We start from the raw sequence: 16,055 nt of genomic DNA on the forward strand, positions 1-16,055 counted from the left end.
AAAAATCATTCCACTTCTAGAAAGCCCATTCCTGTGTATTGACATAGAATTAAAGATCTGAAAGGGCTCCAGAGATGAGGCTCAGAGAGCTGAAGTATTCAAGGTCACTGTGCCCAAGGTCATGGAGCCCACTGCTCCCCAGGCCAGGGCTGGAGCCCTTTCCCACTACACCATCTTGTCAGAGCGGTAACAGGCAGCTCTGTCACTGTTCAGACTATTCCCTAGTCCTTCTGGAAGCTGCTGCCTTTTAAAAAATGAACAAAGTGTATCTAAGATAGCGAGATAAGTAAAACCCAAAACCCACAGAGGAATGGTTCCAAATGCAGTGGTAAATGACAAGATAACAGTGCCCATGATTGTCCATACACAACAACACAAAAATAAGGGACAAGACAACTACAGAGACAGCCTGCCAAGGACACTGGGGGTTCAGGGTGACAGCAGACTTCAGACGATGCCTTATAAATGATAACCATGAATGCCTTTACGTTGAGTTTTATATAACAGGGTATGTCTGCGTCATGTGACCGTGTTGGGTGAGTGGGGTCCAGTGAGTTGCAAAGAGGAGTTCTAAGTTCCCACAGCTGATAAGAGCACCACTACAGCACTCAGACTCCAGGATAAGGCTTCCATTTGATTCATTCATGAGTTCAACAAATACGGATTGAGCACCTACAATGTGCCAAATATTTGGCTAGGCTCTAGGCACACAATGGTAAGTGAAAGTAATATTTGTTGAGCCCCTACTATGTGCCTAGTACTGAGCTAGGCTCTAGGCGTATGATGGTAAGTGAAAGTAATATTCGTCAAGCACCTATTATGTGCCAGGTACTGAGCTAGGCTCTAGGTATGTAATGGTAAGTGAAGGTAATGTGGTTGCCACCCCTACACTGCCTTCCCTCCAGCCACATAGAGGAGCCAAGTGCATGGGATAGAAGTGGGACACCAAAGGGCTTTCTAAAAAGTCGAACTGAATTCTCAGGTTGCTATACCAGAAAGCAAGCTCTCTGCATTCATTCATTTACATATTCATTCAGCAAGCATTTATTGAGAATATCCTGTATGACAAGCACTAGGTTCCTCCCATGAGGAATGTGATAGGGACCCTCTAATGAGGTGGACAAATCCCCTGCCCCCAAGATGCTTGTGTTGCAAGAGATACAAGGCTGAAAGATACAGAGGACAGGTGGATAGTGAACCCACTCAACGTTACCTACTCCCCACCGCCAAAAAAAAAAAAAAAACAGAGCCTCCTCATTGAGCTAGCAGTACAGGCTTTTTGAGCAAGTGCCTCAAATTCAATGCATCTACTGGTCTGTGCTATACCAGGCACAGATTTGTGGGTGCAAAGCCACCCCCAAGCTACCCAGGCTCAGCATTCCCGTTCCCCTCTTTCCTCTAATCCCTTTCTCTGAGACCCATGGGAGCCCAAACCGTTCCGTCCCCTCCTGTGCAGATAAGTCTGTCATTTCCTTGTCCCTTAGCCCCACCCGGGCTCCTGACATCTTTGTTGGCTTATGCTACACTTTAATTTGTAACAAAAATAGCAGACGCCTTTAGGGGCAGTCAAGTAATGAAATGGACCCGGAAGGGATTATGCAAATGGAGGAGCTGGTGCCCCACCTGCCTGCACCAGGCAGCCGCAACTCACTCCAGCAGGAAGGTGGGCCAGTGCTGCCACAACTCCCCATTTTTCAAGAGAAACCAAATAATAAGAATAATACCATTTTTATTCTGCTCAGGAACTCCCTCTTCACAGGCACGTACGCCTTAAAATGACAATAATAGCTTACATTTAGTGGGCTCGACGTGTCTGGGTTGAATCTAAAGACTTTACAATAATCAACTCGTCTAACCCTCACAATAATCTCAAGAGGAAGGTGCTGTAATTATCCCAGGTTTACAGATAAGCTAAATGGTTTGTGCAGAGTCACACAGCCCGGACAGACGAAGGCAGGATTGGATCCCAGGAGTCTGGCTGTCTGCTGGCACTCTCAACTACCACTCCCTTCTTCATTTGGGATGGTGAATTGGTTTAAGCAAAAGCCACAGTCACTCATGCTGCCCAGGATCAAGAGCAGGATTAGGAAGGGGAAAATGGAGCCCCTGGAAGCCCAGTGATCTGAAACAGTCCTCCCCACGGTCACGTTCAAGTCTACAAGAAGAGGTGGCAGTGCTCGCTCATGTCGAGAGTACCCTCGCCAGGCAGGCTCGGCCAGCCTTCGCTGAGGCAGAATGGTAAACCAACCACCAGGCCTCTTCAAGCATCTACGTGGTTGCCAACCCTACTCTGGGAAGGTGCCATTCTGAGGGCCAGGAGTTTGATTATGTGTCACTCTGGCTGCTATGGCCCCCTCCCAGGGTCTGGGCATCACACCCAGACCAGTGCCACTGAACCTCAGCCCAAGCAGGAACTCCGCTCCAGACTCCAAGAGCCCCATGGAGACAGGAAGATGAGCGCTTCATTTTTGCAGGGAGCCAGCAAAGTTCTTCCAACAGATTCAAGGCTGATACCTCCACCCAGACTTCCAGCCCAGAAGGCAAACCGAGCCCCTCCCTGCCTCCCTGCCTCCCTGTCCCCAGGGCCAGCCTTCTCTGAGGCCAGAATCCCAGCCGCAGGGGCCAGGAACCTGCCAGGGGTTGCTGTTGTGTCTCCGTAGCAACAGGCGCATCCTGGAAGGAAGGACAAGAACATGGGCTGGTTAACGCCACAGATGACACCAACCCCTCCCACGGTGACTTGTCCTCTAAGGAACTACTGTTGACAGTGAAGTGGTCAAAAAATAGGCCACCAGAGGGAAAATGAGACACAAGAGAGAAGAAAAACATCTTCCAGGAAAGCAGCTAACATTATGCAATGCCTGCCATATGCCAAGAACTTTACATCCATGTCTCCATGAATCCTCACACCCATCCCAGAATATAAATGCTATTAGTCTATTTTACTACCCAAGAAACTGAGGCTCAGAAACAGTAAATTATGCAAAGTCATATAGCTAGCTAAAGTGGCAAGAGCTGTAATTCAAACTCTTGACTAGCTCCAAAGCCTGGGTTCTTAAGCCTTATGCTGTGCAATCTCTAGGTAACTGACACTGAGGAAGTTATTTAACCAGTTGTTCATGTGATGTACAGCGACTGAACACTTACTGTGTGCTGGGTGTTGTTCTAGTGGCTTGGGATATATATCTGTGAACAACACTGACAAAGGTCCCTGCCCTAGCAAGACGTGGCAGGCACTAAACAATACCCAGAATAAGGAAAGTCTGTAGCGTGTTGGAGCATGATACGTGCTATGGAGGGCTGGAGAAGAGTAACATCAAGGCCATCTGGGAGGGCCAGGATGGAGGCGGAATGCCATTTTTAACAGCGGGGTGAGGGCGGGGCTCCCTGAGAAAGAGGCATTGAGCAAAGACTTAAAGTAGGTAAAGTGTCATTGAACCTCAGTTTTCCCATCTACAAGATGGGGATAATACCTCATAAAGTTATTATATTAGACTTGACATGGTGCCTGACACATAGAAAGCCCCCAACAAATTAGAGATATAATTATTATTAAGTGGCCATGTTCAGGATGGAGCCCCGGGCCCATTCAGTGCCAAAGCTCCTGTGCTTCCTGGTGCACCCTGCTGCCAGCCGGGACACCTGCGATGGGAGAGGTGGGGAGGATGGGACCACCTCCGGGGAACTGACAGATTCACCAGAAAAAGATAGCAAATGACCATAAGGGACAGAGCCAGCCTTCCAGGGGCCTGGACTGTGCTGTGTTCAGCTGAATTCTCATGCAGTGCCATTCCCAGAGAGAATAGTCATAAAACAAGGTGAACTGAGCTGGGCAGGCATGGCATGAACTGGGCCACACAGAGCGGAGGTCACTGGGAGCTAGTGAGCTGGCCTGGGAATTTGGCCCTCAACAATCACAGAATCCTAGAGCTTTAAATCCAGGAACAGCTGAGAAGTCATCTAGTCCCATCCTCTCCTTTTCAGACATGGAAACCAAGGCCCAAAAAGAAGCTGTGACTTTCCCAAGGCATCTGCGCCCCTGTCTGGTCCCTTTCCCTGCCTGGGCTGCCGGCTGCTCCTCAAAAGAGCTCAGCACCAGGCTGCTCCCAGCACCCTTCTCCAGAAAGCTCCAAGTGTTCCAGAAGCCCAAGTATATGAACAAGTTCAAGAATAAGAGAGGCAGGGCTTGTCCTTCCTGCTCTGCTGACATGGAAACTGAGTCAGGATACGTGCCCATCAAGTAACAGAAGAACCACACTTAGACCTTAGAACTCAGCTGGGATTAAATACAGACCTGAATGGAGGTCCCGAATGCAGAGACGAGCCTGCTTAGCTGTGAGGAGGAAGGCAGGGTCAGGAGAAGGGTGCGGCAGATGGAGAATCTGTATCACCCGTTCCCAGAATGTCCCGCCCAGAACCTCATGCCCTCTGCCTGTCTGCCAGCAGGAAAGCAGTCTGGGGCCAGAATAATTCCGCTAAAGGTAGCTGGTAGCTGGTTCTCGTTCTTCATGGCCAGCCCCAGAGCAGCCAGGAAGGATCTCATCCCCTAGAGTCATTAAAGCACCCTCCCCACAAATCTAAGGATTAACTTCCCTCCCTCCACCCCAGACCTGGCTGTAGAGCCCCTGGAATAGGAGAAAAGCACATCCTCGTTCCCCAACTGCTTGTGGGGACCATGGCAGAAGGACAAGTTTAGGCCAAAGGAAGGAAAGTGAGCCAGACATACACCCTCTCTACAGTTCAGGTCCCCAGACTCAAGGTTGAGAGCCCTCGAAGGCTGACACAGAGGAAAGAGAGGGAGAAGGAAGCCTGGGGCTGCCCTCGGGGCACCCGGTCATTGGAAAGTCTCAGCGCCTCTTCCCACTGCAGAAGGTGTCTCGCATGTGCCAAAATGCCATGTCTTTTCTTAGAGCGGTGCACAAATCCTATGGCCCTCCCCTCTCCCTTTCACCTGTCCTTAAAGTTTTCCCTTCACACTGAAACTCTGGGATCAAATGGGCTTGAAGGCCACACCCTCCACCCAGGCATTCGGAAGTGGCCTCAAGAAGTTTTTCCATCTCTGAGCCTCAGTTTTTTCATCCACAAAATGGAGGCAGTGATAAAATCCTCATAGAGTTGTTGTGAGGCTTCATCGAGCCTATAAGGTACTTGCTGCAGTGCCTGACTGAGGAAATGCAGATATTGTCATAAAATCTGTACCAGGACCTTTAACCTCCTGGCTTCACTTCCAGCAATGCCTGACTTTACAACAATCCATAAGCCATTAGCTGGGGCAATATTAGACCTATAAGGATTCTTCCCAACAAGACACATCCATCACTCAGAGTTACAAATGTGGAGTTCATGTGGGGACTGGGATAACACAGCATCTTCCCTTTGAAGAGCTCCAGCCCTATATTAGGTCTGCACTGGGGAGCCCAGGGGCGATCGGTATCCATCCATTCACCTGCCTCTCCAGGGTCTGCGAGCATCCATCTCAAGCCAGGCAGGCCTCTCGCTCATCTCTCATCTATCCGTCATCTCTCTACACCCATCTTCTCTGTATCCATCCACTTAGCCAGCCAGCCAGCCATCCAGCCAGCGATTCACTCACAGTAATTCACTCTCTAGGGCCTGAGGCCCAGATCTCTCAGGTAAAGCATTCAGCACCAGAAGGATTTCCCCACCTCGAAATGGTGTTTGGGGAGTGTCAGGCAGGGCTGACTGGGGTGGGACACACGCTTCCTCCCCTCCTCTCCCAGGATAGGTAGAGGTCATGAGCAGAGTCACAATGTCACAGCCAGGGCAACATCACTGAGAGTTGCTGCCCAGCTCAGGGGGTGGCCTGGGGTCACTCATCCACCCTTTAACTGAGTTATAAGGTGACCACTTGCAGGTGAATTGTATCCTTCAGTGACCACTGCCTGTCTGCATGGTTCTGAGCTGCTTCTCAGTGGCACATTGCCCCACGGGTCTGCAGATGACACATCAGTATATGCTCGCCTCTTCCTGCCAGCCTGAGATGGGCAGAATCTTCCATTCACCTGGCCAGGGCCAGGCCCTATGACAAGCACTTAGGACAGGAGAGGTGAGAGTGAGGGTGGGGGAGTGAGTAAGACAGGCTCCCTGCCCTTGAGGAGTGTACTGATTAATTGCAGGCAGCAGGGAAAAGGACCCTCGCCATCTCTGAGGTCTTGTAAGCTGTGTGTAAGCTTGTGTGTAATATTTCCCCCATCTTGGGGACTCACTCAGCTATTCTCAGGTGGTAGCTGGTTCCCAATCACTTTTCCATTACAGAAATCAATAACTTGAATTACTCTAAAATAACTAGCACCTTCATGCCCCTGCAAAGCTAATTTTTCTGGGGATGCATTTGCCCACGAGTTTCTCTCAGGTCTGGAATCTGTCTTCTATCTTTATGAGTCAATCCAGGTAGAACAGAGTCTCTCATCTCCCACATCTCACTCTTGTGGCAGAGTGAGAGTGGGATTTGGAGTCAGAGACTTAGGTTCAAGTCTTTGCTCTGACACTTACTAGCCCTTGTCAAGCTACCTAACCACCTAGAACGTCAGTTTCCTCATCTGTAAAATAAGATTTCAACACCCCAGTGTTCGAGAATTAAATGGAATAATAATGTACATGAATGTTCCTGGCATTTATTAGGGAGTTAGTGAACCCTTGGATAAGTATCTGTTTATTCGATGCCAGAATCTGAAGCCTGCTATAAATCTATATCATGAGGCCATCGTATAATGAGATCCTAGTATCACTTCTGCAATAACAATAATATCTTACATTGGAGAAACAGATGATTATTTATAAATATATGTATTCTCATAATGACAAAGCTGAGACTCAGGAAAGTTAAGTGAATTGCTGGAGGTGGGAAGGGGGGCAGCTGGCACAGCCCTCTGACTCCCTTCACACCTTCCCACTTATTTCCATTGTCCCTGATTCAAGACCCAACGCAGCTCCAGGATCTTGCACACAAAGTTCTGCTGTCCGGCAGATGCTGAAATGACAGGCCCTTTGAATATCCTCTTGGAGGAAGAACTGTGAGCTTGGTGCAGGCTGCCCTCGGCACTGCCAGGAGAATAAATCCTCCTAGAAGTCTCCCGAGAAGGGTCATGCGGAAACCCCCAAAGGCTGGGCTCTGAAAGGAAAGAAAGAAATCGACATTACCAAGCACCTCTTTCATGCCAAGCACATTCACAGCCAGTTTCTCACTGACTCCTCAAAACCAATTGTTCTTAACCTTTTTAGGGGGCTGCATACCCTTTTGAAAATCTGCTGAAAGCTGTAGATTCTCTCTTCAGATAACGGCACATGAATGCAGTCGGGTCGAGGTTAAGAACTCCTGGTGTGAACCTGGGCTGTTTTCAGATTTTCTTAGGCATCAGGGACCTTCCCTTTTGGAGGCCCCAACCTCCACAGAGCAGTGGGGTCTTACATTTTCACACACACACACACACACACACACACACGTAACATAGAGTTGCAGTTGTCTGTTTAGCATATGTGTTACATTTCCAGATATTTAACAAAATATTAATTTCAAGTCTGTCCTTTCTTTTCCTATTTTGTAGCCAATAGGCTTTTTTGGGTGAATTTTATTGAAATATATCACTGGTACAGACAAATAACGCAGCTCCTAAGTGTACAGCTCAGTGAATTCTCATGAAGTGAGCACCCCTGTGTAACTGGCACTCTGGTCAAGAAACAGAACATCCTGAGCTCCCAGATGCCCCCCAGGTCCCCATCCATTTGCTACCCCCCACCCAGGGTAATCTTGATCCTGACTCCCAATCAAAGGCTAGTTTGGCCTGTCTTTGAGTTTCCTGTAAGGGCAGTCACACGGTACATACTCATTTTTGTGTCTGACTGCTTCTGTGGAACCATAAACTTCTTATCCAGGTCTCAGGCATTTTCAGAGGTGTATTAAAGGCTTATAGGCTATAGGTACTGTCAAAACCAGGGATTGTCAGCCTTACCTTCACGTTAGAATCACCAGGGAAACTCTTTAGAATCCTGACACCCAAGCTGTCCCCCAAAATAATTAAATCAGAATCTCTGAGGATAGGATCAGGCATTGGTCATTTTTCATGCTCCCGGGTGACACCCATTGCCACCAAGGTTGAACACCTCGAGTCTAAACAACTCTGGAGGTATTAGTCTCCCTATTTTACAACTGGGGAAACTGAGGCTCCAAGAGTCTTCATGTGTTAATGTCATGCAGCCAGAGCTCAAATTCAGATCTGATGTGGAGTGGTGTCTGTCTTGCCTTATCCCTGGGTGAATAGTAAAGCCCAAACCCGGTGGTGATGCCTGGTCCCCCCTCATTGTGAGTCCTTCTAGAGGTGTGGAGAGGGATGTGGAGTTTCCCAGGCTACTGGTGCCGTGAAGACAGCCCAGGGGCTGGCCCTAGGGAGAAAGTTGCCGGACTCCACCTTTGCCCTGCACCTCTGGAAGCCACAGAAAAGTCTCTGCGAGTGGCAGTGGCTGCCAGCTGGGCAGCCGTGGGGGACGTGTCACAACAGCCATAGTTCTTTCTGCCTCCACCTTAGGTTCCCTGAGTGCAGTGCACAATTCTGCCACTCAGTGGCACCTCGAGCTTCTGTAAACCCTGTAGTTTCACACACAGCCCGCCTGCGGCCAAAGGAAGGAAGCCAGACAGCAGGGTGCTGGCACAGGGAGAGGAGCGTGTGCAGCAGGAACTTCCTGGGGCATGCCTGGGTGGCTGGGACCTCACTTGGGACCTGGGGGACAGTTTGGCTGAGGCTGGAGCTGCTCCTGGGTCTTGACAGGGCCAGTCCCTGGCTGGCAAGGTGGGTGCAGGGATATGGCTACAGCCAGACCGCAGAGAGGCCACTGCCTGTAACTAAGCCAGCAGAGAGAGACCACACCTCCCCAGGCCCACAGTGAGTCGGGTCCCCCACTACCCTTCACCGGGCTGCCTCTGGGTCCCGCATGAGCACAGCCCATGCACACGCCCGTGATGCCCTGGAAGTGGAGGTGCCAGCCCTGCCTCAAAGCCCAGGCATAGCTCCAAGTCCTTCCCTGGCAATGTGCCTGATCCTAATCCCAGGATGGCTGAGGCCCTCAAGCTGCTAAAGGGTCTCTGAGGCTGGGTCTGTCTTCTGCCCTGCAGTTTGGAGTCAGATTGCCTAGATTCGAAGCCAAGATCTGCAACTTCCCAGTTACTTAACTTCCATGAGCCTCAGTTTCCCCATATGTAAAATGGGAAATAAGAATCCATGCCATGGAGGGTTGCTGTGAGGATGGAATGACTAATTATATAGAGAGTCTTAGCCTAGTGCCAGGCACACAGGAAGTGCTAAATAAACATCAGCTACTATTATTATGATGATTACCATTTGAAAATGGAAGGGTCGAATGCCTGTCAGTCAGATAAGCACCTGGATTTGGTTTTACCCGTTTAGTAAATCCTCATCCCTTCCCAGGACCTCCTCTCTCGAAGAGCTGAGCTTGGGTTCAAATCTGGCCTCGGGGTAGAGCAAACTTCCTAGCCCAAAACAGAATGAACCCGCCCTCATGTGAGAGAACACCCTCACTTGTGGCAACCCACACACGGCCCAGGTACCAGCAGAGGGAGTGAGTCTAGGCTGCGCACAGCTCAGGCAAGCACCAAGCTGCCCTAAAGGGGGTAAGAACAAACATGAGACTCACCCAGAGGGGACTGCCCAGCTCCCACCCAAGAGGCTGGAGCCATTGTCCCCACAGTCTGATGAGCTCCTCTCCGGGAACAGACCTGAGTGTGTGACCCCAGTCTCCCTGCAGCCTCGGGCAGCTTCCCATCTGCGTGCCATCCCTGTGGTATCAGAGTGGGCACTGAGTCAGGAGACCTGGGTTCCAAGCTTGGACCCTGTCATCAGCAACCAGCTGTGTGGCCTGGGGCAAGTCACCCACCCTCTCTGGACCTCTGTGACAGGATTCAAGTGATCTTTAAATCCCCTCCCAGCTCTAATGTATGGCTATAGCAAAGTATCTGGCACATAGTAGGTGCTCAATAAATTATAAAATTCAAGACACAACTCCGCTAGGTTCCAACATCCAGCTACTTTCTCCACACCTGATCTTAGCCAAAAGGCCGAGAAGTGATCATCCAGCTACTTTCTCATCTTCAGTACTGAGTGACCTGTGTGATCCAGCTCCCAGCAGGACCCAACCCAGGGGAAGAGTTCAAGAAATGAGCATTTATTGATATCATTGATTACTTTTGGCCTGGCTTTCAGTCCCACCTGTTCCCCCACCCAAGGCTACAGGTGCCCCAAAGATTCCAGATTAGAGGCGCTGAAGTGTCTGCCTCCCCAGTAGACTATAAGCTCCAAAAAGGGTTCATCCTGCTCCCCATGTCGGGTCCGGTTCAGGCAGCCGAGTATCCCCTCATGTGGTCCTGGGGCATAGAACAGACCCTCCATTGTCATGGGGCAGAGAAAGCATCACAGAGCCTCATGCTGGGCAAGTTCTTTTATTGGAAAAAGAAAAAATAAAAGGACATGGCACTGCCTGTGCCCAGCCCTCCCATGGGAGATGCACAGGTCGGACACAATGCCCAGCCCCACAGGGGCCCAGGGTGGGCATAGGCTGTGGCCAGGGGCTGCAGTGGAGCCCACTGAACTGCAGCTCTCCAGGGGGATCCTTGGACCAGGACTCACGTGGGCCCAGGACTTCCTGAGGCTGCACGGACTAGGCGGACTCTCTCTGCTCTCTGGGTAGGCCCTTGTTTCCCACATGCTGCTCCCATGTCTGGTAGAAAAGCAGGGCTCTCTTTGGTTCCAGAGAGCTACCTGCAGTGGCTGGTCTTGCACATCCACTTTTAGCACCTCCCGCCAACTGAGGTAGGCAGCCCCCTTCATTTCATCTTTGGGATACCAGCCCCAGGGGCTGCTCCCATCCCACCTGTTCCCCAGGCATCACTGGCTGGACATCTCCTTTCCTTGCAAGGAGGGAGTTTGCCTTTCCCCTGCAGGCTGCTGGCACCTTCTAGGTCCACGGAAACCTCACCTACCAAGCCTTAAAGAGCCCCAGCCCCCGGGCAGGCTGAACACACAGTGTCTGTAGCCCCATTGTCTTGTCATGGGGAGCTGAAAGGGGGCACCAAAGGCCACCAAGGTTTGGCTCTTCTCTCCTAGAACCCCAGCTTCTCTTCCACTAGAATGTATGCAGTAGAGTACGTTCCCTGGTAGCCCTAGGGGAGGGGCAAGGGGCTTTTGGACATTTATTTACAGGGGGCCAGGCTGGGCCCACGCAGGGAAGAAGTCACGGACCCTCAGGTAGTGAAGACAGCAGGATGCAGAGAAGCAGTCATTGGCCTAGCAGCCAAGGGGAACACACAAACACACTCACACACACATGCACTCACCTGCATACACACACACACTCATACACATGAACAATCATACATACATGCTTTTGCACATGTGCTCATGTACATGTATGCACTCACACTCATATAAAGGCACACTTGTGCATGCATGTGTGCCCATGTATTCATACACACACAGGTGTGCTTACAAATGCACCCACATTCATACATTTGTGCACTGGTGCACACACAGGCGCTCACACACAGGCATGCTAACACACGCATACTCACACATTTATGCACACTGCACTTACACACATGTGCACTCACACATACATTCACATGTGCATACATACAGGTTCTAATCTCAGGAAACTGGCTCCAGTTCAGGAGGTTCGGGCCCCGTATGGCTATGTCTCTCCGCAAAGTTTCTCCAGACTCCCATATTACCTCCCAGAGCCCCAGGATGTGTGCCCCTCAACCAGCACCTGGCAGCCTGCAAAGTCTCAAAGTTGGATGCTTCTGGCAAGGCCGTGCTGGCCTCCCGCTCTGGCTGCAGGACAGGAAAGCCATAGGTCTAGAAGAGGTCAGGAGTGGGCTGAACAGCTCCCAACCACGGCACTCGTCTCCCCACACCTTCAATTTGGTGGAGGCAGGATCATAGACAGGCCGGGGCCCTGCAGGGCCATGAGAAGGAGCAGATACTGGGAGACAGCCACAGGACACGGGGCCCAAGAGAGAGAGTCCTGGTGGACATGGGTTTGGGGATGAGGGGTCATGCAGTGTGGGAGTCCTCTATGTGGCAGACCTGGGCCCCTCTCGTGGGGTTGGGAGAGGGGCTGTGGAAGAGAGGGGCCGCCTAGGTTGTGTTCTCCCCACCCCAGCCTTCCTAGGAAGATCTGTCTCTGTGTGGCCCAGACCAGCCCCATCAGGAAGGGAAAGCCCCCAGGTCAGGAAATGGACTGATCCAGCTGGGGGTGAGGGATAGGGGTCATAGGTTGATGGCCCACAGGAAATATGAGGCCCGTCACCCTCCCTCCCACCCCGGGCAGCAGGGTGGGCCCAGAGAATGACTCAGAAGCGGGTGCTCTGGTAGCGCAGCCGCCGCAGGTCTGCGAGGCCCTCACTCCGGCCATACACCTCCCTACAGGGACTCTCGGCCAGTCACCGGGCCCCCGCCCCACCACCCCCACCGCTGCTGCTGCCACTGCCACTGCTGCTGCCGCTGCTGGAGCTGCCACTGCTGCACCGGTCCTCGTAGATGGAGATCTCAATCTGGGGTCGGCGGTTAAGGAGAACTGCGAGCCCAGCTGCTGAGCAGGGGTCGGACATGAACCAGTGGATGGAGTCCGGCAAAGGAGTGGGAAAGTGGGCTTGTGCTGCTGCCTAGACAGTAGGGATGTAGAGGCCTGGGAGCTAGACCCTCCCCAAGCCCATCCATGCACATTACTTAGCTAACAGTTAGGGAGACTTGTGAGGCCAAGCCCTATGCTGGGCACACAGCCGTGATCACAGCAGACAGGGTGGCTGCCCTGATGGAGCTTACATTCCAGTGGGTCTAATGACCATATCTTAGGACACAGATGTGCCCAGGAAGGTGGTGTTACTGCACAGGAAGTATGAGGACTTTGGTGTCCCGAGTTTAAATCCTGACTCAGGCACTCACAAAGCTATGTGACCTTACACCAGTCACTTAACTTGTTAGTCATCCATTATCGCATCTGCAAAATGGGGATTAAAATAGAATCTAGGGGTTAGTGTGGAGATTAGATGAAATGTATGTAAGGCACTTAGCACAAAACCTGGCACATAGCAAAGGCTCAATAAAAACAAGTGCCTCTCACTGGGCTTTGTCAACACACGATTCTGGGTGTTTGTGGTTTTTTGACTCTGTTTCTCCTCAGTTTTCCAGTAAACTTTATTTTTTAGCAATTCTACTCGTGTTGTTGCTGCCTGGGGGGAGGGATGTGTGCACACCCAGATCACACTATTCCAAGTGGAGGTGGAGTCAGCAGAACCATGCCCCACCCCCTGTCCAGCCTCTCACCAGGACTGAGAACTTGGGGGAGTCACCTCATCCTAGACCTCACGTCTCTCATCTGCGAAAGGAGGACAATGGGACCTGCCACGGGAAATTCCATGAGGACCGCATGAGACCGAGGACCTGTAAATGAATGTGGTGATTTGCATATTCCTGGAGGGGTCTTTGCAGTTAAGGGTGAGCCTGGGCGCAATTCCTGGCTCCCACATTCACCAGCTGCACGACTCTGAGCAGGTTGCTGGGAATAATCAGAGCAACCCACCTGGTAAGATTGTTATGAGAAGTACATGAATTCATATTTTCAAATCACTTCACATGATAGCTGGCATATTCTAAGCACTGATTACATGCAGCCCAACAAGTGCAAACCCTGAAACTCACAAAGCCTCCAATAACTTATGGTGGTGGAGGAGGGCTGAGGACCACTGATGTGGGGAATCCTGGGAAAACCTGAGTGGAGGCCCCTAAGGTGGCCCCGTTTCCTGGCAGCCTCACCGGGATCTCTACCGGTTGGCAGTCCTATGCCCTCACACAGAACAGCCCGGAAGGATACAACCCTCATCCCACGCTCCACGGGGTCTGTGAGTAGGAGGCCTCGAGGCGCAAAGATCTTCTCATTCTGCTCCTGGATGTAGCGGGAAATCTTCTTGAGAACCTGCAAAAAGAGGAGCCAGACAAGGATGAGCGGGCCGCAGGGCAGCCCTGAGGGAGGGGACGCACGGTGGGGCGGGAGGGGCCACCTTCTCGTAGTGGGTCTCCATGCAGAGGAAGATGAAGTAGGCCGTGGCGCAGGCCAGGCAGCCCTCAAGATAGGAGCTGCCCCCAATCTTCTCAGCCTCTGCATAAAAGCCGTTGAGGGTCTTCACAGTCTCTTCAAAGAGCTGCCGCTCGATCTGGAGGGAGAGAGGGACAGAGCCAGGCTGTGGTTAGCCTCCCTGGAGTGCGCACAGTCACAGGTGGGGCAGGGGGTGACAATGGTGGGGCCATGTAGATGGGGGAGATGACACTGGCACACAGGTAAGACCAAAGAGGCTGCACGCAGAGCAGAAAGAGCACTGGCCTGGGAGTCAGGAGACTGGGGGGCCAGTCCAGACATGGCCATCAACTAACGGGCTGCGTGACCTTGAACTTACAGCTTAACCATCTAGGCCTCAGTTTCCTCATCTATAAAATGGGAATAAGAATGGCTGCTTGTCCTCCCTTAGAAACAGGAAACTCCCATGATATCCTAGATGTTTTCTGCAGAAGATCAGAACAACTTTTCTAGTGATTTTGACACGTCCCATCTTGCTGGTTGTGAGAGAGCTCAGGACTAAATTCATAGGGGCTCTTCATGTTTGGATGGGACTGCATGAGACTGCTTCAGTGAGACCAGGAAGGGGCATTTCTAGCTCAGAGGTCACCCACAACACCACAGCCCTGTGTGTTTGGACACCTAAGAAGCTGTCCTGCCCGTATCCATAACAGGAATAGCTAATATGTATTAAGTACTTTCTATGTGCCAGGAAATGCACTCTTTCATTTAACCCTCATAACAATTCTGTCAGAAAAGTACTACTGTCATCCCCATTTTACAGGTGAGGACTGCTCTGTGGGCCTAAGACCACACAGACCACGAACTGCTCTGTGGTTCCAGCTGCCACCATCTCTGGCCCCTTCACCGGCCTCCCTGCCCCTGCTCCTGCCCTAACTTCCTGTTAAAGTCAGATTACGTCACAGCTGTGATCAAGAGCTCCCACAATCTTCCCATCTCTCTGCAAGTAAAATCCAAGAAGTCCTTACAATGCCCGCTAGGCCCTCCATGGCCTGACCCTGCTACCCCTGGGCCCATCTCCTCTCCTCCTCACTCAGTACACCTGCTTCTTGAAATTGCCTCAGGCCCTTTGTGTCTGTCTCCTCAGCTGCCACACTTTCCCCTGCAGGCTGCCATGACACCCTTAACACCCACGGGTCTCACCTTATTCAACAGCCTCCCCCTGTGCCCAGGATCATTCACCTCTCCCCAGCACACCCAAACCGCCTAACATCCTCCCCTTATTCTTCTAGTATTTGTTATCTCCTGAGCGAGGTATATTTACAGTTGGCCCTGGAACAACATGGGTCTGAACTGTGTGGGTCCATTTATATGTGAATTTTCTTCTGCCTCTGCCACCCCTGGGACAGCAAGATCAACCTGTCCTCTTCCTCCTCTTCCTCAGCCTACCCAATATGAAGATGACAAGGATGAAGACCTTTTTGATGATCCACTTCCAGTTAATAAGTAGTCAATATATTTTCTTCTCCTTATGATTTCCTTAACATTTTTTCTCTAGCTTACTTTATTATAAGAATACAGCATATAATATACATAACATGCAAAATGTGTATTAATAAACTGTTTGTGTTATCAGAAGGCTCCCAGTCAACAGTAGGCTACTAGTAGTTAAGTTTGTAGAAAGCCAAAGGTTATATCCAGATTTTTGACTGTGCAGGGGATGGGCACCCCTAATCCCGTGTTGTGCAAGGGTCAACTGTATTTGTTTGCTTTTTTATTTTCTACACCATCTAATAAAAATAAATGCCATGAGTTTACTCCTGTATCTCTAGAGCCTAATACATACTCAATAAATATTTAGTGAATGCTAAGTGCTCAATAAATACGTAGTGACTGCTAAGAGAACTTGTCCAAGGTTACAGCTCTGACCCCAGTCTGTGCTTTTCACTGTGTAA

The 16,055-nt window shown here is 50.9% G+C and overlaps 1 protein-coding gene and 1 pseudogene across 2 annotated transcripts in view; one reads left to right on the plus strand and one right to left on the minus strand.

Annotated features, from left to right (window-relative positions):
• The window catches only part of LOC105478434 (cartilage acidic protein 1), a 165,243-nt gene extending 152,079 nt beyond the window's left edge, over window positions 1–13,164 (plus strand). For both annotated transcript variants that reach the window (XM_011735721.2, XM_011735722.3), the window contains exon 15: window positions 12,456–13,164. In XM_011735721.2, the coding sequence (XP_011734023.2) occupies window positions 12,456–12,622 (167 nt within the window). In that variant the 3' untranslated portion in view covers window positions 12,623–13,164. The remainder of the gene's footprint in view (window positions 1–12,455) is intronic.
• On the minus strand, window positions 2,569–12,474 carry LOC112426049 (uncharacterized; annotated as a pseudogene).
• Window positions 13,165–16,055: the final 2,891 nt, after the last annotated feature.

This window comes from Macaca nemestrina, chromosome 9 (assembly GCF_043159975.1).
Source record: "Macaca nemestrina isolate mMacNem1 chromosome 9, mMacNem.hap1, whole genome shotgun sequence".
Classification (NCBI taxonomy): domain Eukaryota; kingdom Metazoa; phylum Chordata; class Mammalia; order Primates; family Cercopithecidae; genus Macaca; species Macaca nemestrina.